At 38.9% G+C, this 27,617-nt stretch overlaps 1 protein-coding gene and 1 long non-coding RNA gene across 2 annotated transcripts in view; one reads left to right on the forward strand and one right to left on the reverse strand.

Annotated features, from left to right (window-relative positions):
* Positions 1-18,805, reverse strand: part of rxfp2a (relaxin family peptide receptor 2a) — a 46,596-nt gene extending 27,791 nt beyond the window's left edge. Inside the window, exons 1-4 of the mRNA XM_006800136.2 lie at positions 18,616-18,805; positions 6,748-6,891; positions 1,582-1,665; positions 961-1,066 (exon numbers count right to left, since the gene is read on the reverse strand). Coding sequence (XP_006800199.2) covers positions 961-1,066; positions 1,582-1,665; positions 6,748-6,891; positions 18,616-18,670 — 389 coding nt within the window. The 5' untranslated portion in view covers positions 18,671-18,805. The remainder of the gene's footprint in view (positions 1-960; positions 1,067-1,581; positions 1,666-6,747; positions 6,892-18,615) is intronic.
* A 1,616-nt stretch (positions 18,806-20,421) lies between these two features.
* Positions 20,422-26,211, forward strand: LOC102799623 (uncharacterized). Its single transcript, XR_437236.2, has 3 exons — positions 20,422-20,792; positions 23,010-23,174; positions 24,748-26,211. It is a non-coding gene; the product is annotated as an uncharacterized LOC102799623 (long non-coding RNA).
* Positions 26,212-27,617: the final 1,406 nt, after the last annotated feature.

Consider the following 27,617-nt stretch of genomic DNA (forward strand, 5'->3'; position numbering starts at 1 on the left):
TTTTTTTAAAGAGACACCTCAATTAAATTTAATTTGGCACTGACTAATAAAAATAAGTGAATGCGATTTTTGAAAGAACTGTAGCTGCAATTCACACAAGGCTCAGTATACCTTTTGTAATTAGTCTGCTGACAATCATACCCTATTTTTTCCCCCAGGATATTAAACTGTGCTTCAATATTTTAATATAGATCTAAAATATAAAGAAAAATCTTTTCAACTTTTCAATCTCAATTTTTTAAACTTTTATCTTCAGTATTCAAACTAATGGATCAATGAATTATTACAGTAACAAGCAATTGAGCTGATGGAATGAGAAAAGCAAGACTAACGAAATTTTATATATACATATAATATAAAATAATATATATATAGACATTACAAAATAATATATATATATTTATATATTTTACGAATAAATTCTTTACAAATCCTACCATGTGAATTCATGGATTTTTTTTTCACATTCTGTCTCTCACAGTTGAAGTGTACCTCTGGTGCAAATTACTGACCTCTGTCATCATTTTAAGTGGGGGAACTTGGACAATCGGTGGCTGACTAAATACTTTTTTGCCCCACTGTATATATATATATATATATATATATATATATATTTTTTTTTTTTTGTTCTTTCTTTAGAGACATGCAGAGAGGTTTTTTTTTTTCCATTTAGTCAGTATCCATGGGCTCTCCAAACCTGTAAACCTTTGTGGCTGTACCATGTATGGTTGTGGTACTGTGAAAGACAGAGAAACACCTTTGAGTACTCAAAACTACCTCTTTTGTTGTTCTTGGCATATAGCTGTCTTCAAGGCCATATTTTGCCACGGTGACACACCCACACAGACAGGGGCTGTTGTTACCTGCCAAGCCGTTACAGCTTGTAATAACCTAACCTACAAAATAACAAACCACTTGAAGAGGACTCTGACAGAGTGCTTGGAGTCAACGGACACTTACAGCCAGGTAACATTTGGCGAGAGCGACGGAACATCCTGCAGGCTGACCTCCACACACTCAACATCTGTCTGTATGCAGTCACAGCTCTCTGGAAACTCCTGCAATACTACACACAGACACACACACATTGTTTTTTATTTAGAGGCTCATTAAAACTATTTGTCGTATGAAAACATGGCATTTGTTTTTCTCCAGAGCCCAACACAGTTCTCCCTCAGCGTCAACATAACAGTCAATTCTGTGAGTCGTGTGCTGTCATATCCAGCTGTCAGAATTTGCTAATTGCTGTCCATTAATCTTTGGTGGGGCAACTTGTTCTTTTCTAGGTCACATCATCTGTATTATTTGCTAGCTGATGTCAAAAACTGATCATATTTTCCTTCTTTGATCATTTGTATCATGTCTCTCTGTGGTCTACATGTATTAATGTATCTGTCAAGGTTCTCAGTCATCCAGGTCATTGTAGTCTAAGGAGATTGGAAAGAAAAGTGTCTGGACTTCTTTAGGTTGCTTGAAGACGTTTCACCTCTCATCCGAGAAGCTTTTTCAGTTCTAGGGTCAAATGGTGGAGAGTCCCATATTTCTACCCCGTGGTGTATTAATGTGCACACACACACTTACAACACTCATTGAGGAAGTACTGGTCCACAGGGTTAGTCTTCTGTAGTGTGCGGGCAAATAAATCTGCCCATCCGATGTTGTCCCCTGCCAAAGCAAAGAACAAAGAGTTAAATTTACTTGACTTGATAGTAATGATAGTTTATCAAGGTTTTTCTGCACTGGCATCACCAGCACATGAGCATTATGGGTACTTTCAGCTGCTCCCTTCTTTTCAAACGAATCACCACAGTACATGGATCCACATGTTAGATTTGGCGCAGATTTTAATCGGATGCCATTCCCGATGCAACTCTCCCATTTTTCCTGGCTTGGGAACAGTGCTAGGAGTACATTAGCTTGTGACCGCCTGACGCTTAGTTTGTCTACTTCCAGTCCCAAATCAGGAATCTGTTGCATGTTAGGCGTATGTGTTGACCCACCTCACCATGAAGTCACCACCAGAGTATAAGCACTATACTGTGTCAAATGACCTGACAGATCCTTGGACCATTATAAGCATTTTAAACGCATCCCTGATGCTATACTGGGAGCTGTAAGTGCACACAAATCAGAAACAGCTTTGCCAAATCAGTACTGATGAGGAACAGCAATGATGGAGCAATATTTTCTATTTTATGGGACTGAGCTACTTTTTGGAACTATTTTATCCCAGTTTTTTCACAAAATGAACTCTAAAGCCTCATCTACCATAGCTACATCTTTCTAAAGTTACTAAGCTACTTGTTAAGCCACCTATAAATCATTCAATCATATAAAAAGCACCTGACTCAAGGGATGAACCACTGCTGTGTCTACAGGTAACATACAACTTAGCACAAAAAACCTGAATTAGATCTTCAGGTAATTTCTTACTAAAAGCTGGTCACAATGTGCATGAAAGTGATTTGAGCCTAGTGTAAATAATGGGGAACAAAAACACAGAAATCTTATAGGTGCAATCATTACCAGGGATTATCGCATAAAAAGGAAATGAAAAAGAGCTTCATAGTACTTTTGTCAGGGGGAAGAACGATCTGGAAGCAGAGCGAACAAAAAAAGGGATAAACGTTTTTTAACTGGCAAGTAATTTTTTAAAGTGTTCTGAAACTATCTGCAAAACAAACAGAGTGCAGGATAAACTGGTTAGATTTATGATGTCCTTCAACAAAGTACTTACTTTCCTAAAGTAAAGAAGTAAAAGCACTTCAGTTCACTTCAGTACTTTTTAACTTCTACTTAAATAAAGCATACCTATACTTTTGTGCAAATTACTCAAGAGCTGGACTGAAAATTAGTGGGAACAGGTCTTATGGAGTGATGAATATGAATTTGATATCTTTAATTGGTCTTGTGTATGGAGGAGGTCAGGAGAGAGGTACAACTCCTGTCAAAATTGATGGAATTCACGTATCATCAGTACCATCAGATTCTGATCCAGCCTGAATACCAACTGGTCTGTGTCAAGTGTCTGATTGGCAGTAGCTTCACTTTTGAGCATGACAATGGTAAAAACGCACCATGGAGCACGATTCCTGAAGAAATTACAATAGAGCTTGTCTAAGAGAGTTCAGGCTGTATTGAAGAACAAAGGTGTTCATACCAAATATTCACTTTCAAGCTTGTTAACATTGTACAGACTCCATTTTTGGCTTATATACTGTACTTTTGCTGTTCCAATTTTCCTAAGAAAATTTTTTAAAAAAAGGAAGATTGATAAAGTGCACAAAGTGAACTTTACTGCTGTGCTTGTCATCGTTATGGCAGTGTTGCATAGTGTGGAGGTGAGGCAGATGACAAGAATGGAGAAGTAATATAACACAGAGTGGATTTCTGATAACTAGCATGCCCTCGCAGACAGACTGAAACGAATTTGCGCTCCTTCATGACCTGGGTGATGAGAAAACTATGCTCTGCAGAAATGAAAACGTTTCATAAAAAGGGCTTAAATGATTAACGCTGGGCTTTAAAAAAACCCCAAATACTAACGCATGTTTACCGTGAGACTAATGCTATAACGAGCATCCTAGGGAGTGTTTACGAAATAGTTACAAACACATTGGCATTTTAATTGACAATGACTGATGAATATTTGCATGGCGTAACGAGTCTCGACTGTTAATTAAAAGAAATAGATTATTCTCGGATGTCATGGTAAAATTTATAGTATTCTTTTACACAATAGAGGTAATATCCAACAGATGATGAGCCTGGTCTTGAATGGTAATTTGAAACAGATTACTTCTCTAAAACTGGCAAAAACAGGATGTTTCTTTTGAAAAATTACGCTTGGCTCTTGTGTACTTCAGTCTTTTTCTAATGCTTTGGAGATTGTCAGGGTTACTGTCTTCGTGCCCATGCTCAGCCGGTTGATTCGCAGTTGCAGAAAGACTGTCATGAGAAGTTTGATCCAGTGGCTAATACTCCCAGGCCCAAGAGAGGTTGTAGGAAAGGCTCGATTTGGTCTGGAGTCCCACCGAAGAAAAGAAGGGTTCTTTTGTTTAAGGCGCATGTCACTCCTAATTATCGATGTATAACGAACAGAAGTTCCTTCACTGTTTATTTATGACACTCAATGGCAGGGGGTAAGTGAAGGTCTGGGGAGGTATATCTCTAGTGAATGAGACCTGAAATGCATGATGCTGAGCTGCGACAACAGGCCAGTATAAAGGAGGTCAGGACCTGTTGCCATCCTCATGGACTCTGTTTCTGACAGTTTAGTCAGAAATATGCACATGAGTATCCCATCTGAGGTCATTTTATGTGACTCTGGCATTGGTAGTCCTGGTCCTCCTCCTACAAAGGAGTACACACCAGACCTGTTGCTTGGTCGACGCCCTTCTACAGCTCTTCTTGTGTAACAGCTTTTCTCCTGTTTCAAGTAGTCTTGGTGCAAGACTACCATGCTGTCTGTACCTCAAAATTTTGAATGAAAACTAAGGTATTCAAGATCAGCTTTATTGATTGAAAACTGACCAAAAGCTTATAACCTAGAAACTACGATTCTTACAAGTGTGGTGTGAATTCTCAACAATAATATTTTATGAAGTTTTAAAATATTTCATATTTGATCACTGACTCTCCTTTTAGGGGCAATAGATTGATCTGAAGGTCAAAGTGTTAAGAAGAAGCACTACAAGAGTGCAAACCCCAACTATATAAGGGTTTGCACTCTTTTAGTGCTTCTTAACACTTTAAGAAGAAGAAGCAGTATTTACCTTAAAGGGAATCTGCCTGTTAAATATGACATCATTAGCCATTTCCAGGTCCAAAAGCCCCTTCAGTTCTCAAACAAACGCTACGGCATGACTGAGAGTTAAAAGCCGTCAAAATTCTTTCACCTTTAATAAAATTATCAGCATGTCTGCCTAACCAGGTGTAACTATCAAGTTTAACATCCAGGCATCCATGAAAAACAGGATTATGAAGTTTAACAGAGTTAGACGTTAGTGGGGAGTTAGCTTGCTAGTTTTTAATTTAAAATGATATACCATGTTCTGACTGAGAAAAATTAAAACATATAGCTCTGCTTTCACTTCGGATATAAATGAAGAAGGAAAACTAAATAGCAGTGACATTTTTAGGGTTACTGATAGAGGGCTAGCTAGCATATGGTGGTGTGCTACGTGGTCGCTAGTGTTGGGATTAAATAATTTGCAGTACCTCAATAATTCTATGCTTCTTATTAATAATAACTGTTATAAAGTTATATAGTGTAGTATTAAGTGGACACAGCCCTGAAGATTAAAGGCATGAGACCATGTGTCCTTGGGGAGTAGAAAGCTGTAGCCTCTCGCTCACGCTTCCCTGGGAAAATGTAGATAAGAGGGGACCATCTCTAGTGGAAAGTTACTGAGACACTGTTGTTTAGACTAGAATGAGAGAGCTTCTGTAATAAAACTGTTAGGGGCACACCACCATTTTGAGATCCGCGGCAGCGTGTCATGCAGGACGCATCTCCCTTCTAGAAGTAATAAAGTGTTAAACGGCCTACTGAGCAGTGTTTTGTCTTCCATTGGATGCCTCTGAAGAATCAAAAGAACTCGGTGAAGTGTTGATATTTAGAATTGGGGGCTCGTCCGGGATTTGAACCCGGGATCTCTCTACACAGCTATGGTTAGGATAATATAAAGACATTAGCACAGCGACACTGGAGTATAACTGCTAACTTTTTCCCATAGATTTTATTTCCAATAAAAGTTAACGTGAGAGTTCCCGATAGGTGGAAACAAATGCAATCGCACGTCAGGAAGAAGATGTTGAAAACAGACCAAACTTCAGTCAGGTCAACATCTGAGATACATCGACAGCACAGGGTTAGCCATTAATATACTGCTGCACGTTTTAGATTACTTGCTATGAAAAAGTCCTGATCCTCACATTCATGTACTCACTCAAATCTTTGTTAGCCTCAAAGTGATTCTTTTCTGACCCATTCAAATATTTGGTGTCAGGCAAACCGCGAGCAGCTGTAGTTACATCGTTAGGTTTTAAAAACTGAGCTTTAAAATGTGCTGCAGATGAATAGGGGTAATAAAAACCCAGAGAAGTCCATGGTGATCACTGACTATTTTTAGACAGTTGTTTATATTAAATAGAACAAGATCCAACACAATAAAACACAAAACAGAAGACAAGATCCTTAATGAATGCAGTGTAGTTTTGACCAGGAAGCAGGGATTGTACATGATCACTAAACAACCTGCTAGTTGTTAATTCTACTATTGAATGCTGTTTATATTATTTTTTCCTTTGTTTTGAAATGTTCAAAAAAATAAGTAGGAGTAGGTAATGGACAACAGGCATTGATTTATAAATAACTAAACATGAATACCTTAAGCTTATTGTATAATATCATACTACAGGATATTTCTGACTAGGCTTGTCGTTCTCTTTCTCTTGCTAAAACTTTTAGTGTCACCTTGAAAGAAAGACAGTTATGAAGTGAAATCACAGGTCAAAATGTGAATTGTCAACTCATGTAAGGTCAAATAAGGCCAAATTTTCATTTCATTAGTTCAGCGTTTCATAAAATGCGAGCTACAAACATCTAAAGTTTATTTAAAAATTCTAACTTATATTAAAAAATAAGAAAATATAATAAAGTCAATATAAACAACATACTATTCCCTTAAAAGTAAATACTGCCTTTGGTCATTTATAACCACTGTTACACTGGCTCACACTTACCACACTGTCTCTCATCAGCTCCATTGGGACAGTCTTTGTGTCCATTACACTGCAAAACTTGAGGGAGGCACTCACTCGTGTTTCCACATGGGAATTGGCCAAGAGGGCATCTAACCCCTCCTTCCACCCAGCTGGTCTCCAGAGCTGAGAAAGGGAGAGGAAAATATAAGAAGAAGGTGCAAATTTATCCAGATAAGAATTAAAATACACAACAAAAATGAAAATAATGCAAAAACATATTTAAAAGAAATGAAAATGGGCTGATAATATTACACTGATACCTGTGAGTTAGGAGAGATCAACTCGTGCAGCTCTAGGCAACAAAAACGTCAGGTGCAGACCAAATTTACTCATGAAATTCATAAAGAATTCATCAATCTGAGGGTTTTCTGTGTATTTTTAAAAACACCCCTAATGAATCCATCAAAGGTATCATTAAATCTGTGAGTAGACTGCTTTTTTTCTTTTGCATCTGTGTCCCACACATAACGACTTGTAAACCATCGTGTCTGATCAGAGAATTCATTCATTTTAAGGTCTTTCACAGTGAGTCAGACACATGACTCTTTAGTTAGCATGACATACTTTAAAACAAACCAGAAGGAAATTCCTCATATATTTTCATTTTTATTTATTTATTGCCAGTTGTACAGAAACATGAATTACTGAATGCAGACCTTTTCCTCACATAAAAACATCACAAAATGTTCCGTCTTTTACGTGTTTTTTTTCCCCTTCCAATAGTTTTACGAGTAATAAAACCTAAATATACATTGCTTTTTAGTGCTTTTTTCCATCTTCTGTCTTGAAGTATTTTTTTCAGACGGAGTTATTAGCTGCAGATTTTTGGCTGCACATTCTTGATGCTCTGTTGAGCTGAGATCTGGGGGGCTGTGGAGGTCATTTGGGTACAATGAACTCATCCCCATGTTCAAGAAACCCATTTGAGATGATTTGACATGGTGCGTTATCCTGCTGCCATCAGCTGATACACATGAAGGGACAGCAACAACACTCAGGAGCTGTTGAGTTTAAACAACGTTCAGTTGGCACTGATGGGGCCAAAGTGTGCCAAGAAAATAACCATCAAACCATTATACCATCAGCAGCAGCCTGGAGCATGAATTCTGACCGTACATTTGAATGTTTCAGCAGAAATTGAGACCTATCAGCCAATAATAATAATATAATATATAATAATAATAATGGATTGGATTTATATAGCACTTTTCAAGGCACCCAAAGCGCTTTACAATGCCACTATTCATTCACTCTCACATTCACACACTGGTGGAGGCAAGCTACAGTTGTAGCCACAGCTGCCCTGGGGCAGACTGACAGAAGCGATCAGCCCCTCTGGCCAACACCAGTAGGCTAAAGTGTCTTGCCCAAGGACAGAATGACCAGGACAGAGAGCCCGGGGATCGAACCGGCGACCTTCCGGTTACAGATGCGCTTCCCAACCCCCTGGTCGCCCCGTGGCTCAGGGGGTTGGGATTTTTGAGTCTCGGTGAGCCTGTGCAAATTAGAGCCTAATTTTCTGTTCTTAGCTGTGTAGTCCCTTTTTTCTTTTTTCAAAAAAATCTTGGTTGTAACCACTCTGTATTACATTTGCTTTCAGCTCACAGCAGTCTAGCCATTCTCCTCTGACCTCTGACATTTACAAGACCCTAGAGCACTGCCGCTCACAGGATTTTTTTATTTCTCTTTTTTGGAACATCCTCTGTAAACCCTAAAGATGGTTGTGTGGGAAAATTCCAGCAGTTCAGCCGTTTCTGAAATTCTCCGACCAACACGAACAACTGTGCCACATTCAAAGTCCCTTAAATCACCTTTATTCCCACATTCTGCTGCTCAGTTTGAGCTTCAGCAGTTTGTATTAATTTTTTTTTTCATACCAAAGAGGTATACTGGAAACCAAGAGTGACAAACCCACAGGCTTTCTTAGGCTTTGTCTCTTCTTCTACACAAAATAGATCAAGTGTTACCTGCTTTCATTAAGAGGAACAGGGATGGGTAAAATAAAGCAAAACAGCACTGCTGGGGCTTAATTTACCATTTATCATTACTTATCATCTGTTATTACCATTATTTAATCATGGCAGCTGCTCACTAGAGCCTCATTCTGTTTGCTTGATCATGAGACTGAAGAAAAATATTTAGGTCGGAAACTCACACTGTTAAAATGCTTAACAATATTAACAGCAGGGCAGAAATGAATCAATCTGCAGAAACATGTAAAAATAGTTTTTATCTAATGAACAATGAACCTGATGTTCTGTGGGCTTGAAACAATTACTGGGATTATTCAAACAGGCCAAAGTCTCATCTTGTTCATGCTGATGATAAACAGGAATCAGAGTGCAGAGATAAACCGTTAAAGTCCCAAAACCCAGAGTGTTCTTGCCTCCTAATGTAATTTCCTAATGTAACATTATTACCTCATAAAACATGTGAAGCATTTCAAACTTAAAATACATGATTTTATTGGCTTTTATGGACGTAAAACACAGTCCTGAGAAACACATTTGGCTCCTTAAGCTGTTCAATGCTCCGGTATGTACACACGTTACACTAAAATGCTAAAGGAATATCAGTGCTAGCTGTTTAGCAGAACTCTGTGTAAAAACAGACATGTGAATATTTCAAAATACTTTTTTTGTTAATCAAAGCAGTTCTCAAAGTTTCAGCAAGAAAACAGGCACATTTGTGACCCATCTTTCTTTCCTCAGAAACTCCCTATCAATTATCTAAAAATTTTTATTGTTCTTGTCATATTCACTTCTCTACAGATGAACACAGTGGGAGTGAATAATAACCATCTACACTGTCATGGCACAGTGATCACAGATGTGAAGCGATCCGTGCCATGCATGAAAATGAACACGCTGAGTCATCGAGAGAGGGAAGCAGTGAGTTAGTCAGTCAAAGTGTTTCTGTCATCTGAAACATGAAAGGCAACCGAATAAAAGAAAACAAAAAGCAAACAACTGTATCATTTGCTGCTGTTTGAAGTGGACATGTGATTATGTTTGAGATAACTTGGTATTCGTTCTGAATACAGATCACAAACGATGGGGATCTGCACTAATCCATTTGTAATCTTACGAGCAAAGATGGGTAACGCGTTACTGTAATCCGATTACTTTTTTCAAGTAACAAGTAAAGTAAGGGATTACTATTGCAAAAAAGGTAATTAGATTACTGTTACTTTCCCGTAAGCACGCTGCGTTACTGTGTTACTAAAACTGTGAATTTTTTGCGAGAGTGTCTCATGACAATAATGTAAGCGAGTGCGACGTTCGTGACAACAGCTGTGTGCAGATCAACAATGGATAATATATCGAGTGCGGGAGAGAGTATGAGCGTGCAGCGTTTAAAGCGTGGAAGTACTGACCTTACTTTGAGTTTGATTCCATAAAAAGTGACAAAAACATTAGTGTCTGTTGTGCGTGGGAAGAAAACTTCTTTTTACAGTGAAAAAAACCCTAAACTCCCAAGCAAGCACCGAGTGCGCTACAACATTATGGGAAATTCACAGAGAAACTCACGGATTCTTCACCTGACTGCTGCGGCACACGTGCACCAGGGCAAACCTCCGCCTGTCCCACTCCTGCTATACAGGTGAAAATCGAGCAACAGGACCGCTAGTCTTTGATTTTATTTATTTTCTGCTGTGTTTTACTTGCATCTATTTGAAAGATATTTTAAAAAATGTTTTATTTTATGTGCTGGAATGTGTAAAAAATAGGTTTAAATGTTAAACAAATTTCTTCCAGTCAGAGAATGTTTCATATAATTTCATTTCATTTTTGCTTGATGCATAAAGTAAAAAGATTAAAACTAATAAAACAAGTTTTAAAAAGAGACTTTTCCATTTGATTACATTTTGTATGATGGATTATGCAGAAAAAGTAGAATTGGGCTGAAAGATCTATCTCTTTATCACCTATTCAGGTTTAAATCATGTTTTTAAAAAGTAACTAAGTAATTAATTACTTTTGAAAATAAGCAATCAGTAAAGTAACGGGATTATTTTTGGGGGGAAGTAATCAGTATTAGTTACTGATTACTTTTTTCAAGTAACTTGACCAACACTGCTTACGAGTTATGAAATTATTCTTGCAAACTGACAAGATATTTTTATTTTATTTTTTTTGCTGATCCCTTATTTCTCCAGGGGTCTCCACAGCACATGTATCTGCATGTTTGAATTGGCACTGAGTTTACACCGGATGCCCCTCCTGAAGCAACTCTCCATTTTTCTAGGCTTGAGCCCAGCACTAGGAGTTCTCCAAGTCATGACCCCTGAGGTTGGGTTTGTCTCTGCTCACAGTCTCAAACTGTGAATGTTTTGTATGTATAGTAAATCTGTTAACCAGCTACAGATTAGCACTCACAGTGTGTCATGGTTCTGGAGCCAGCGTTTATGTGTTTGGGCTCTTGATTTTGGGTTATTTAATATTCTGAGGCTTTGCTTCTTACTATAGTTGTAATTCCTCTGTTTAATATTTGTGTTCTCGGGCCTTCTTATTTGTCTTTGTGTATCCGTTATCATGCCTCCCCTGTGTTCCACGTACCATGTTTAGTCAGTGGTGAATCCATGTTTATTTTCCCTTTTGTGAAGTTTGTGTGCCTCAGTTTCAGTTTCTGTCTGTTGTCCTGTGTTCATCGTGTTCTGTTTTGTGACATTAAGTGTATTTAGTTTAGCTGTGTGCCCATGTGTCTCCTCTTTGCCTAATCACCTCTATATTTATTGTCTGAGTCTCTCTTTGTCCCTTGACAGAGCATTAGTCACCATCCCCTCCTAGTGTTTCTAGTTTTTCAGAGTTTGTTGCCTTTTATTAGAGATGGCACAATACCACTTTTTTACGTCCGATACCGATATCATAAATTTGGATATCTGCTGATACAGATATGAATCCGATATAGTGTATTTTATAATCAATACAACTGTTTTTTTTAAATATCTTGCTGCATTTTGTATACGTTCATACTCAAGTTTTGAAAAATAAAACATTAAAGCTATTCTGTTATACCTGTATGCAAAAAATACACTACACCCAAAATATTTCATAGTTCGGCAATGCTGATCAATCTAATAAACCTACTCCATCCTCCCTATTCTGGTATTTTAAAGAGTACTTAGCAGAAATATGTGTTTGTAAAGCATTCCCACATCAAGCTTAACAACCGATATATAGAGCGACTGCCTCTTCTTCTCTCCCTCTCCAGTTGCTACTTGAAATCATGAAACTGATCAATGATCAGTTGATCGGCTTTTCTGTCGCGAGTCCGTCTCTCTTGTTTGTTCATCGCCCACTTTGCGCCAGAAAGAGGAAACCAGCGGCTGAACAACAGCAGCACGTTTAAGCTTGATAAGCTGTTGTTAGAATTCATTTAATATTACTTTCTACACCAGGATCTTTTTCTACGTAGCTGACGGCTGATAACTGTGCAGGGGCGGGTCTAGCGAAGTTTTGCCAGGGGGGCAGGTAGGGCATTAACAGCGGAAAGGGGGCACAAGGACATACTTTTCTTTCTTATTCTCATTTAAAATGTCGAGCTTTTAATAAATAAATATCTGAATCTTACAACCAAAGTTTTCACGTGATGTAAAATGTAAATAAGTCCATTACTGTATATAGTAACTGTTAAGTCTAACAGTTAGTAGGATATGTACTCTTTTTTGCTTCGGGAAGGTACCATCTGTGCAGTCTGAAATTCTGTTGGAGAAAGATGTTGAATCTATTTAATTATTGTAGAAAAATAATTGATTTCTGTGCATTTGTTTTACACTTGCATTAAATTAAAGTTGATTACGATGAGGCAGAGGGTGGTGGGTAGTTCCCTATGTTTTTTTGCTGGAAGTTGATTTGTTAGGTTGCTTAATATTTCCCCCAAGTACTCTTTAAAATACCAGAATAGGGAGGATGGTGTAGGTTTATTAGATTGATCAGTATTGCTGAACTTTGGGTGCAGTGTATTTTTTTGCATACAGGTATAACAGAATAGCTTTAGTGTTTTGTTTTTTAAAACTTGAGTATGAACTTATACAAAATGCAGCAAGATATTTAAAAAAAAACACAGTTGTATTGATTATAAAATACAAATGCTCAACCAGACCGCCGACATGTCTCACACGCCACAGCTGCTCTATCACGTGACGCATACCGCTCCGACGTGCTAAGGTCACAAGTTGGGCTATGACATGTCGCAAATTTTGTGAGATATTTTTGTGATATTTAATGGATCGGATTACATTTTTTATTTCTCTCCGATCCAATAATTTAGGTCAGTATCGGACTGATATGTAATATCAGGTTGGTCCATCCCTACCTTTTATATTTTGTTGTATTTTTGTATTTACTTGTGAGTCTGCATTTTGGGTCCAAACTCGTCTCTTCACATCATGACACAGTGAGGTAAAAATGCTGACATTCACTTTGAATGTCCTCGCTCTCATCAGAATACAGATGTAAACAACGAGTCAAGGTTTTACTTCAAACCCACTGTGCCAGAGAACAGGGCCAGTGCACACATGGTTTATTAATCAGCTAGATCCACCAGCTTTTATTGTTGTTTTTTTGCACATTAAGCATAAAAAACGAAAACACATTCAATGGAAGGCATAAATCCTAAGTGAATGTGACTGACCAGGGAATAAAGAAAAGACTTCACAGTTTTTAAAGCCCTCTGCCAATCAGATCCACAATATGTTATGGATATTTTAATTCCCTAATTTCCTTTCAGTTCATTGAGGTCATCCTCCCAAAAACTTCTCTCAGTGGTCTCCTCTCTCCTAAAAAACGTGCCGAGGCGAGCTTTCTCTGTTGTTGCTTCTGGGTTCTGGAATAATCTGTCTTCCCACATAAGAACCGGTCCAGTGGTTCGCAATTTTAAATCAAACGCAAAGACAAGTCAAGCCTGAGATGCTTTATGGTTTTGTCAAACCATGTTTCTATTACATTAGATTTTATTTGTGATTTGATTTGATTTTTTATTTAAGCCCTTTTATAAATTTAACCCAGGGCGTTTGTACAATTTTATTTTGTTATCTCATTTAAATGGTTACCGTCATTTTTTTTTTAATCTTTGTTTATGCGATCTTGTTGCTATGTACACTTACAGTGCAAGTAAAGTTACCTGACTTAATGAGTGAGCTCTCCAAATAGGGAATTTTCCTTAGGGCTCATAGTGTTGGTATGTTAAACCGAATCCCCGTTTTCTTTGTGTCATGTCAGAAAATGTGAGCCCTGATCCACAGAGTTTTAATTATAGTGATTAACAGTACTGTAAAAATTTGTGATAGAAAACATGCAATTTAGACAATGCAACAATTTACTTTCAAAATAAATATTAAGAAAAACAATGCACTTAAAGTTCTTTGCATGCTTTATGTAATATGTAGAACAGGGATGCTGAACTCATCTTAAATTGAGGGCCACATACAGCTCACATTGATCCAATTTTCCAAATGGGCCAGATTTGAGTCTTTGAGGGTCAATTCCGGCCCCTGAACCTTATGATTGACACCACTCATGTAGAAACAACAAAGATTCCCTGACCACTTTTATGTGGTTTTTCGGGTTCCTAGCATTTGCTGTGAAATCAATTTCTAAAGCCCCGGTCATAGAGACCCGTCAGTAACTCCCTCTTTGACACCAGTCGAGGAATACTCACTTTTCCCTAGTGACCGAAGGTCCTGCAGGCTGCCAGGACTGTGAGACTGAAGCTAAAAGCAGCAACTAATAAAAGAGAAAGTGAAATGTGACCTGTGAATGCCTCGTTCAGTACTTCGAAACCAGAGGTGTCAGTCGTTTTATATCACAGGCCACATACAGCCTGCTTTAAACATAAGTGGGCAAACTGGTGAAACTCTACTTCCTGTGTAAAGAAGTCACATATTTAACTGTTTTTCTACATGTTAAAGAAAAAGCTGCTGTTACAAAAAAAGAAATCTGTCAGCGTGACTCTTTGGACTTAAACTGTAAGAAATAAATGTGCAAAATTACAGAATAAGTTCTGGCAGCTGATTGCTCAGACTGTCCAGTTTTCTATTTTTATTTTTGTTTATTTTTTTAACAATAGTCCTAAAACAGGCTTGCTGAAAATAAAAACAGGTATCACTGTAGCCAGCTCCTAATTCTATCAATTCTGCACTCAGCGTTGCATTCAAATGAAGCCAGACACTGCTCAGTTTGCATTTTGCTTCACTTTTTCCCGACACGCTTGCATTTGAATCCGGTGTTGTGCCAAAAATTTATTGTCCGCCAAAAATCAATTGTCCATATTTAAAAAGCTATAAATCACTCGTTGGACCATAATATGTGGAATTATGTCCCTCGTGAACAGTATAATTCATATAATTCATCTTGAGCTACAAACAACATTCCTGTCAGAATGTAGTTTTTGGCACTTTTCATATATCCTTTATTTATCCAGTTAAAGCGTCTGGCCAAGTGGGCGGCAGAAATTGCAACAATATAGCAATAGTTCTACAAAGATATTTTAATTTGTTATAATGTAGGTAAAATGATGAGGTCCTTAAGATACTTGCAAACATTATATTTCATATATAACCCCTTTGTCCTGTCCACTAGTCTATTTACCAATACGAGTAAGGACATTACAGATAAAAAAAAGTTTTTGGCAGTTCTGCCATCTCTCTGTGTACTTGACCTGCACCACTACACTTGCTGTCTTGGAACGTCTGCCCCGTTTCTTCCTTCACACAATGGCCGATTACTGGCTGAATGGTGGGCCAGTCCCATCCCTGCCTGCAAGGACTTTCAGCACGGCTTAAAATTAGTCTCCCACTTACTAACGGGCCAATAATAACTGACACATAAAATTATCTTGTGGGGTGGATATAATTGTATCGGACACCGCATCCTCACCACGGGCTGTACGTTTGACACCCCTGGTATAAACTGTTGCTGCTGTTATGTCTATGACTGTGAACAAAAACTCTCTCATGGGCACAAAATATGGCTCAAGGGTCAGAACAACCCCGTGAACCGTCTCAATCTCGCCTGAAGTCCTTAAAGGGGAAAACATACAACCTGAAAACACAATTGTATTTCACTTCATTTTAGCACATTTTAAAAAATAAACTACAACACCTCTTTGCATTTGTCCCTTCTCTTTCTTATTTTTTGCATATTTCTCCCAATTACATGTTTCAAATTATCAAAAATGTTAATATTAGACAAACTAATCCATGTAGGTATAAAGTGCAGGTTTTATTAAATTATTATTTCATTTAATAAGGGAAATGAATTGATTCAAACTTAACTGACCCTGTGTGAAAAAGAAATTTCTCCCTTAAGCTGGAGAAGTGGTTGTGCCATTCTTGGCAGCAAGAACTGCAAATGGGCACGTGGATAACTGGCAATGAGTCTTTCACGTCACTGTAGAGGAATTTTGGGCCACTCCTTTTGGGGAATTGTTTTAGTTTGGACACAGTAGTTGGTTTTTGAACATAAACGATCTGTTTAAGGTCATGCCAAAGGATCTGATTTGATTAAAGTCCAGACTTTGATTAGCCCACTACAAATCCTTCATTTTATCCTTTTTGTTTTTGTGTTTTTGTTTCTTTTGGGGGCATTCAGAAGTGAATTTGCTGTTTAGGCTCATTCACCGGCTGTAAAACCCAAGTGCTCTCGAGCTTCTGGACACTCTTGTTCAGGGTTTTCTGCTGGAGAGACGAATTTGTGGTTCCATCAATTACAACAAGTCGTCCAGCAGCAAAGCAACCCCAGACCATCACACTACCACCACCATGTTTGATTGTTGGTATCATATTCTTTTTATGTAATGCCTTGTAATGACTTTTTCACACACGGTTAGGTCGACTTTTTTCCCTTAATAAATAAAATCAGCATTTAAACACTGCATTTTGTATTTGCACTGCATGTTTTTGTCCAATATTAAAATTTGTTTGATAATCTGAAAAACCTAAGTGCAAGAAATATAAAAAAAGCTGAAATCAGGATGATGGAAATGTTATTTTCACAGCACGATTCTTTTAAGTTTGTGATCTCATTCTTTGATTTTAAAGCCAGAACTTACTCGTGCAAAATTTGTGTAGTTTAGTATAATCCTGCATTGCATGCATCATGTTTTAATTCATGTTCAAATTGTTGGTGACTGAGTTGTTTGTTGGATGAATTACAGGCCACTTCCATCAAAGGATCAACACTCTGTTCTGTTTTTGTGTATCATGAACATAGACAGAGAGATACAGCCTGCTTTACTTGAAATATGACCACATTTGAGAGAACGGTCTGTCAAATTTTCCACCTCCACTCAGGCAGTCATGGAAGAAAACAGTATACCGGTGTCTCGAGAGTCTTCCAGTAACCATAAAGATAGACTTAATTTCATACCTTTGTCTGAGGCAGAGGGGACATTCACAGATAAAGAGAGCAGTGGAGAAAGAACACAAGGTGACATCATGTCTGCCTCTGTGCTGCCTGCTCACCTCGAGTGTTTCTATTCAGTCACCAACGGGTCACATATCAGGTGATCAACGCCAATACATACTCAAATGATGATTTTATGCATATCTGTAAATATATTAAAGATATTAATAAAATCAAAACTTCTTCAATTTGCAGATTTTCTCTCCAAATTTTAAAAATAAGCATGATTTTGGAATAAGCTGAGGAGCCTCTGATTCACATCACTGTAACTTCAAAACCTAAATTAGTCCAAAACACTGAATTGTAAAAACTGTAATGGGTTTCACTACTGGCTGAATTGTTGCTCTTGCTTCACTGTATTTTCTGCAGTTGAACCTCCCTGGCTGCACAACTGGAAACATCTGTAGTGCAGGTGAGCTGAACACAGAAATTATGCCTGACCAGAAAGAGGGAAGGACTGGCGCAACCTGTGCTGTCAGCTGCTTGTTGATCCATGACTCATACAGATTAAATCAGTAAACTCAAGAGCGTTCTGGACACTGAATTAAAATGTAAAAAATGGGGTCCGTTCTGTAAATATGTATTAAATAAACTCTTGTAAGTGAAATACTGAGATGCAGCTGATACTTTCCTGAAGTGTGAATGTTGTGTGGTCTCTTGTTTGCCGCCTACTGACTCACACATGCCTCTGTCATGATGTTAGCACTGCTCATTATTAATGTCCCCCTTTTGTTTTAAAAAACAAAGCCTACAGTATTAAACACATATAATTTATTGATCTTCATATTAGTAAGTGGTGATTTTCTTAACAGTTAAATAGGCGCTTATAGATAACATCATACAGTCAAACTTTTCTAATGCTGTGGGAGATGAGATGAGTCTCAGGGTGGCAAGTTGTGGGGGAAATGTTCATTCATGTTCATTCATGTTGCAGTGAATGAAAAAAAAAATCTGAAAAACGTAAAATAATATCATTCATACTTTAATTCGTCATAATGGTTGATACAGTTTCGTCCCGTCGAGCAATTTAGCGCTTACACAAGTTCTCGGTAATGCAAATTCAAGCCTATCACAGCGTCCGTATCGCATCCTGAATCTTAGGGTCTGTGTTTGTTTTGTTTCTCTCAGATCATTCTGCTCACATTGAAACGAGCACTCGCAGTCTGTTTGAGACTTTTCCACCCTCTGCGGCAGGAATAACACCTCAGTCCGTCTCAGATCACTGCAGGACAGACGAGACTCTTTGAAAGGGGAGCGCATGGTTTCAATCCCGCAGTTAACAGTGTAAATAATGCAGCGCAGATTTTTTGCCCCTTCGTGTTTCTCGATATTCGTGTCCATCAAACATGCTGGCACATGAACAAAAAATAAAAAGTTTGGATCTGTTTAGAGTACGAAGAATAATTGAAATAACCTATTGAATACATTAAAGGGTCTTTACCTTTCAAGTGAATGTGGGTCAAGTGGATGAGCAACATGACGGCAGGTACATTCATCCTGAGGCTGTGAGGCTGTCCTGCTCCCGCTGCGCTCCGGCGGCGATGCTCAGACCAAATAAAATAACCTGCAGGTCGCCAAATAAAATAGGCCTACAGGAGTGAAGTCCGAGTCCGACCTGTGTCTCAGAGCATGTCCGACATGTGGAATTTAGAAAAAAAAAACCCTCAAAATGTAGGATTACTATCGAGTTAAGCATGCACCGTGCAAAGTTAAACCCAGATGGTGCTTAAATGCATCCCGATACCACTGTGGACTTCCAGGAGCTCGGTGGATCTCTCTCTCTCTCTCTCTCTCAGTGGGTTGGCTTTATTGGAATTAAGAGCCTCCCCAGAAAATAACATATTCATCCACCTCTTGCCACCTTTGCCTTGTTTACGGCTGCAAATTAACCCCACCGCATCATGCAGCTTTCTCCCACTTAGTTTTAACTCGATACCTCGTTACCTGTTCAAATGCCTCTCGTGTTAAATATATAAAATTTATAAAATATATAAAAACGTATATAAAATGTATTACAGAACTGAATTTGATAAATGAATGCTCCCCACAGCTAAATTCACAGAGGAGGTGCATTACTGCTTTAGCCTCACCTGCTGACCAGGTTATAAGACAAGATGAAATAAGATGCTACATCTGAAGGTGCATTAATACTGGAAAAAAAAAACCCCACAATGAAACACAGACATGTAACAGAAAAGTCATAAAAGCAGACATCAAAAAGTAACAAACACAAGTAGGCATGTTGCTTAAATCACACACAACCAAATTATTGGATCCGAGAGTTATACTGTCCAAATCCAAATCCAATTTATTTATATAGCACATTTAAAAACAGAACGTTTGCCCAAAGTGCTGTACAAAAATAAAGGGGTAAAACAAAAGATAAAAACACTGACATTCACATAAACACATAATAATACACATAATAAACATATCAACTCACACCAGTCTATAGAAAAAAGGTGTGTTTTCAAAAGTGACTTAAAAACAGGAAAGAAAGATGCCTGTCTAATATTTAAAGGCAGCGTATTCCAAAGTTTGGGAGCCAAGGCTCGTTCTCCTCTATGTTTTAGCCTAGATTTCGGGACAACCAAAAGCAGCTGGTCGGCTGATCTAAGGGCCTGCCAAGGAATATAAGGCTGAAGTATCTTGGAAAGGTATGGAGGACCAAGACCATTTAGGCATTTATAAACAGTGTTGGGAAGGTTACTTTTAAAATGTATTAGTAGTAAAGGGACATCTGGCTAATACGGTGGGTTCTGTGTCGGGCTTGTAGCCGAAAACTAGCTTTACTTTGTTGTCTGGGTCAACTTTGCTAGCCAGAGACAGAGAGAGGCGTTGAAAGGCTGCTCCAACGGAACTTATTGTTTATGGAGGAAAACACGAACACGGTGTTCAGTCGAGTCTTAATAGCTTACTTACAACTGGGCTCATCAGGCACTCTTCTTGGCTGCAGTGGTTATTATTATATTTACATGCTTCCAGCTCCCGTTTTTGCTCATGAAAGCTGTACTTTTCCTTTTTCTCCCTCCCTCGCTCACAGACACATAACGTGTATGGCAGTCCATTCTCCCTGCAGCATGATGCTACATTCTTCAGAGCTATACCGGTAGCATTCTGCTTATTAGCTTAGCACAACAACAACAAAAAGGCCTCTCTCACCCAGGAAACACGCAGAGAGAGAGCGTCACCCTGTAACCATGGCAACCGTAACGCTGCCACCTGGAACAACAGAACGTAGCTGTCAAACAAAACCCAAACAGTCCTGACCCGCCACAATATGAAACAGGGAAGTACCGCCGTGTAATCCATTTATTTCAACAAAGTAACTGTATTCTAAATACCACCTTTTTAAACGGTAACTGTAACGGAATACAGTTACTCATATTTTGTATTTTAAATACGTAACGGCGGTACATGTATTCCGTTACTCCCCAACACTGTTTATAAACCAGCTAGGACTTTGAAATAGATTCTGTCATGAACAGGAAACCATTGAAGAGAGTACAGGACAGGTGTTATATGTTTGTGCCTGCGGGTATCAGTCAAGAGGTGGGCAGCAGCATTTTGAATGAGCTGAAGATGTGCAAGAGATCCTTGGGCTGACTCCAGCATAAAGTAAGACTATGTGTTATCAGTGTTAGGAGTGTGTATTTAGTGTCCTTACTGCCCATGTGAAGAAGCTATTTCTTAATCTACTTGTTCTACTTTTGATGCTTCTGCACTTCCTTCTTGAGGGCGGTATGGCTGAACGAGTGGTGGCCAGGATGAGGCGGTGTCAGATTCTTTTTGCTCTGGTGGGACACTGAGAGCTAGCAGTCCCATACAGTGAGGTTAAAGGACATCCTATAGTCCTTTTTTAAAGCTGACCTTAACACCATTTGCAGTCTTTGCTTGTCGGCCACACTACAGCCGACGTACCACACAGTGATCTCAAATGACTACACACTCCCAACCATAGAGTGGCAGAAGCTCACCAGTAGCCTCTCCTCCAGTTAACTAATCTGTCGAACCCTTAAGAGCTTTCTCCATCACAGATGTTCTGTTAGCTGACCATGAAAGCTCCTCAGAGATATGAGTTCCCAGGAATTTAAAGGTGGGGATGGGGACATATGCACATTTCATTATTGCATTGGTGGGGTGGGTGGGAGTACAGTCACGTGCGTATATGGCAAAAGGGAGAAGCGACCCAGCTTATTCACTACAATGTCAGAGATGATTGTATTAAAAGTCGAGGTATAGTTGACAAAGAGCATTCTTACAGCAAATCTAAGGCATTCCAGGTGACTAAGAGCAATATGGAGGGCAGTGGAGATGGCATCACTAGTAGATCTGCTTGCTTTACCGCCAGACTGATGGAGGTTAGTCTTTGATCTGTTGAAGCACCAGCCTTTAAAGCATTTTGTTCCCACAGGTGTAAGAGTGATGGGTCTGAAATCACTGAGGCTGCGGGACAGCAGCGAGGGTGACAGGGTGAGATCGATCTTTTCATGTCTGCCCTTTTCACTTTGTTCACAGTGAGTCTCTCCTTGATTTTTGAGGGTTTTTTTTTTTAAATTCTGGCTCAAACTAGAGAGACATTGTGCTTATTTATCTCTTTTCAGGTCCAAATAACCAGTTTTTGCCTTTAGTTTCGTCTTTTCATTGGCCGTGCTTTGGTTTTCCTTTTGTGTGATGAGACTGTGTCTTGGTACAGAAAGCAGGCAGTTGGTCTCATCATCCAGTGGCATACGTTGTATTTTTCTGGCCTCAACTCTGGTGTTTGGAGGGCATCACAGTTGCTGTGGTCCCATCAAGATGTTTAAATGTTGATTGATAGTTCAATGATGTCAAGATCAAAGAGCTTATTGCGATTAAGAGACAACAGTCTGTGACACAAAGATGGTTTCTTACTGAATAATAGCAACTAGGTGGTGAAATCTGTTTTGTGTATGTCCGTGTGCTGTGCATCTATACTCACAAGGAGCCAATGGAGTTTCAGACTTTGAGGAAAAATTTTGGAAGTGAAGATATTTTATGTGCTGTGCTGAGTGTTCCCTGTATGACGCTGAGGGACGGGAATACTCAATAAAGCTGAAATGAGTTGGCACAGCGCAACTTTCCTCTGGATGTTCCTCGTGAGATGACAGGGTTGAACAACAGCTGTTCTTATTCTCATGCTTTTCTCTCGGTCTCATTGAAGAGCCTGGGGATGCACTCGGTAACATCTTTGTTTTCTCGCTGATTTCTCAGAAAACACAATTTGATATAGTTCAGACGGTACGTGTTCATTTATCATCAAATTCACAACACGGAGCTGTTATTTCACCCTCGCAGAAGTAACGTGAGCTGGAACAACAGTCACGTGCAGCTCATGGCACAATACTCAGTGAAAGCACTGTAGATCATTTAGAAAGAAAGGAGTAGTGCAGGTTATGTTATGCTGCTGGCTGTTAACGCTCACCACAAGTTACTGGTATTTCCATTGTTTTTGCTGTTATTTATACATTTTCAGTTTTCCCCATTAGTTCAATATATCAAGTCATGAAATCACTTTCAGCATTTGGCACAAAACTGGGGGAAATTCTTAAACAACCTCCCAATAAAACACTTTTTTCCTCACACAGTCAAACGCTGAGAGGCACTAAGGAGGATGGAGGATGATAAAAGACCCCTGCCATTGATTTGGAATCAACAAACAGAGAAAGAAAATCTACCAAACTAACTTTCAGGAGAACTCAGTCCTCACCACCATCTGCAGTGGATTTTGTTTGGAATGACAAATACACACCCGCTGAAGCGGTTCATCGCACAAAAAGGGGAAAGGGCTTATGTTGTCGCCTTATATTTATTCAGCAGGAGATTGTAAACAGCTGGAACGGGAGACCGTTTTCTGCTTTGTGTTGCGAGAAGCGCTGCGTTAATCAACATCTATGAACGTGAGGGATCAGAAAAGGGAGCGTTCTTCCTCGTCCTTCATCGCTACAACCCACTCGTTCATTCAGTCACAAAGAGTATTCAGTAAGTTTGTTTCAGGAAATCAATTTTGAAATTTAAGTTATTTAAGATTTTAATAGACAAATTAAAAAAAAAAAAAAAGCCAGAAAAAAGGCTAAATAAAAACTTCTCCCATTTTGTATTTAATTAATTTTGACTGTGTGAACTGCACACACTACAAATTGTTGCAGACCTCTGTTAAATTATTGGAAAAACTATTAACAACATAATCACAGTAACTTGCTTGTTTAATAATATGAAACAAATCATTTTTTTTACTGGAGTCACATCAATCATGAGGTTTTGCTAGTAATTAAGCCACTACATACGATGCACATTGATTGGAAACATTTTTTGCTCTATTCATGTGAAAACACCTTTCTCGGAAGTTTTGCAAAAATAGGTTTTATTGCTTGTTTTTTTAAACAAAGCATTTGTACATTTGTTTAATTATAATTATAATTATTATAATAACAATACAGGGCAGCACGGTGGCACGGTGGTTAGCACTGTTGCCGCACAGCAAGAAGGTCCTGAGTTCAATTCCAACATCAGGCTGGGGTCTTTCTGTGTGGAGTTTGCATGTTCTCCCCGTGTTTGCGTGGGTTCTCTCCGGGTACTCCGGCTTCCTCCCACCGTCCAAAGACATGCAGCTTGTGGGGATAGGTTAATTGGATAATCCAAATTGTCACTAGGTGTGAATGTGCGAATGAATGTGAGTGTGAATGGTTGTCTGTAACTGTGTGTTGGCCCTGCGACAGACTGGCGACCTGTCCAGGGTGTACCCCGCCTCTCGCCCTATGACAGCTGGGATAGGCTCCAGCGCCCCCCGCGACCCTGAAAAGGATAAGCGGAAGCGAATGGATGGATGGATGGATGGATGGATAATAACAATACTACTACTACTACTAATAATAATAATATTACAGCACAAGTAAATCAGTAAAGCAAACACATGAACCCAGTTCATTCATTTCTACCTGCATTTAAAAACTATGGCAAAAACAAAATATTTTATTTTTTTATATTTTTCTTCGCACAGAAATGTAATTAATTTGATTTAATTACTTCTTGCTCATTTTTGGATAATTTATAATGTTCGTCTTGTCGCCCGGTAGTCTGTTCGTGTCTGTCTGCACTGAAAATTACACGTTTAATGGAAAAATTAAGTTAGTTTTTATGACATTAATATTTCTGATGAATACAAGCAATGAATACAGTATTTGTGTGTTATAGGAGATGGTGTTTGTTCTGTACTTTTACTAGAGAGAAATGTATTTGTGCCACATTTACACAATCAGTCAGTTGTAGACACAGCACATATCGTATTTTCACTTTAGAAATATCACCTCCCTTCTTAACCACTAATTTGGTGCCATCTTTCATCTAAGACAATTTAATAAGATTATAACCAAGAGCTTGATGTTCTCGCATGACGCAAATGGGGTTTTTTGCGTTTTTCTCTCTCTCTATGCTGGCATCTCTCTGTGCCATTCTACTGTCTGTACATCACAGCAATACATCACATGAGTCACACAAACTTAAGCGTGGGCTTGGATAATAACTAATTCTCTGTGTGTTTTTTTTGTTTGTTTAGAGGCTCCTTCTGGCATTGCCACCATTCAACTTGTGACAAGATCTGCTGATTAATTCACTGGTAACATCTCACACTCCTGGTAGCGTCTCACTTCTTATCTGCATTAGTTTCTGTTTTAGATTTCAGTCTGTGTTTCTGTGCAGAAGTCCTCATGCTTTCTTGGTGATGGTGTGTGTTTGTGCGCCCACATACCCCCAGCATTATCTCTACCATCTTCTCTATAATTCACAGCAACTTCTTCTGTCTCTAATAATTTGTGAATAACCTTTTTGAAGTTTTTACAGTGTTCTGTGTGGGTCTATCATTCTGTTGGTCTTATGACAGAACGATCTGACCACCATGGAGCCATCACCTCAGGACACAATCACATCCCTGGGAGAAGAGCTGAATGAACAAGAAGATGTCTTTTATCGCATCACTTTGAATCGAGACATCCTGCTCCAAAACATAATAGAATTTGGTGGAATATGCAATTCACGTGTGCACAAACCCAACCCTTACATCTGCATCTGCCCCTCACACCTCTGCTCCATCTCCTCCATCCGCTCTATTGGAGCCTTCTAAGAGAGCACTGCACTCACCTGAACCAGTTCGCCCATGAGTTGTAAAAAGCCACTGATTTGACTAAATGGGGATGGGTGGTCATTAATCCAAATGATGTGGCGTCATATGCTGAATTCGTTAACAATTTTAAAAGTGTGTTTATTAAAGGAACTAATTCAGATGTGATACTGGCTAAAAGACCGAGTGGGAGGAAAAAGCACCTCATGGTGCTTTCCTTCATGACCTGATAAAGCTGACGAAATGTGAGTTGGTTGCAAAAGACTTGCCAGTCACCTTTGACCAACTTGTCTCTATAACTTTAGTCACCATCCTGTCAAAGTTAGATCTCCAGAACGTACGTGATGTGGACACTGAACTCCACCAAGAAAAGTGGTCATTACTCTTTGCATGATTCAGTTCTCTCTCCTACCAGTTTGCAGTCTCAGATCCCCCCACAGGAGATGAATCAATCCTCCCAGCGTTTTATCGCTGGGCCTCAGCCAGAGCCAGACTCCGGCATCTGTCAGATCTCAGGTACTGCATTGGGTAAACAAAGTTAAATTCACCTGTCACCCTGGAGTTCAAAGAACAGTAAGCTTTCATCAAAGACTGTGCATCAGTTGCTATTTTGAATTTTAACCTGTGTTTCTGTGCAAATCCAGCAACAATTCCCTGTGTGTGTGCTCACTGACCGCCAGAATGATCTACACCACCTTCCACAGAGCAACCTTCTCTGTTTCTAACAATCTGTAAATAAACCTCCTGCACTTTTCACAGCGTTCTGCACGCGGGTTTATCATTCTCTTGGTTTCATGACAAGAACACTAACTATGCGCTCTTCTGTGATTAATTTAAAAACCATTTAAATTACCAAAAGGGTTTTCTACGGTGACCCTGAGAGGATAATGGGCAGCAACTTAAAAAAACAACAAAAAAACAGCAATAAGAAAAATGCTGCAAAAGCACACAAAACACAACGGAAATAGGAAAAACAACAACAGAAACAGGAAAAAACAAAGCAGAAATAGGAAAAAACAGATTTTCAAAAGCACAAGGGAAGTGTTTCTGGAGAGACAATAACCCGACAAAATAAAATTAGTACATGTACCAAAAAAAGAGGATTTATTCATAACACACGTGAAAAGACCCAGGAAAACCGAGTTAACGAGAAAAAAAAACAAACCCTGAAAACCATACGTCTCAACTCTCGCGGCCCGGTACCAAATGACTCATGGGGCCCGCTGATCTAAATGATCGATTACCAGAACTACAACCTGCTTACTCAATGAAGTCCATTTCTCATGACATACAGCTGCATGTTTAATCTTTAAACTCCCTCTGGAACCCCAGAAGCAAGATGTCCTTCCTCCTCCTCCTGCCAGCAAACTACCTCGTAGCTCTGTTTACTAATTCAAAACAGCAAATAAGCCTCGAGACAAATGTTAAAAACATGTTGCAGTGATGTTCATTCTAACATTTGCACTTCCTGTCATTCACTCTCGCATTGCTTAACATCACTCTTCCCTAGTGAAAATATTTAATGGTTTCCGTGGTGGTTATGCTGAAGCACGCGGTCTCTGTTTTCAATCAAAGGTGGCAGCAGTGGCTATTTTCTTTTAGGGTTTTGGCATTTTAATAATGTCAGAATCGATGAAGATGCAATCCAGAGACAATGTACATTTCCTCTAACCCATATCTGGCAAACCAAAATGCCAGAGTACTTAACATTATAGTTATGCAACAAGGCAGCCTCTATTAACAGCAAATGGGACACAGACGATTAAAGGCAAGCAAAACCTATTAACTGTTTTTTGTAAACTTCAGTTGTACATCTTTGGTTTTAATTTACAGCTTCTGTTTCCTGTGTTATAGTTGAAACCTTCAAAACTGGAGCTTATTTTTTGGAGCACGGAGGTCTGTGTGTCATTTTCTCGTTTGACAGCGGGGGATGAGAGACGCAAATTTAAAAGTTTCAATATGTATATAGCAGGAGGAAGGTTTTGGAGAGTTAAGAAAGTAAGGCACATCTTATAAATATTGAATTCATGCAGTTATTTGTTAATTACAGGTAAGAGAATAACCAGGTGATTGTTAATCCAGACTTTTAATGTTTGTCCGAATAGTCATAAAGCACTAAGCAGGTGTTTGGAGTGGTGAATAAATAGTAGGTTTCAAAACATCTGCTAATATTCAGCCTGCTGAAGAGCCTTCAGGCATTTTTAGAAACCATTCATTTCATGTGGTCCTCTGCACTAAATTAGCCTTTGCTCCAGGGTGTGGACAACACAATTAAACAAAAATAGAAGCAGGGCCAGCTCATCCTAGCT

Source organism: Neolamprologus brichardi, chromosome 10 (genome assembly GCF_056152115.1).
Source record: "Neolamprologus brichardi isolate AB-2024 chromosome 10, ASM5615211v1, whole genome shotgun sequence".
NCBI lineage: Eukaryota > Metazoa > Chordata > Actinopteri > Cichliformes > Cichlidae > Neolamprologus > Neolamprologus brichardi.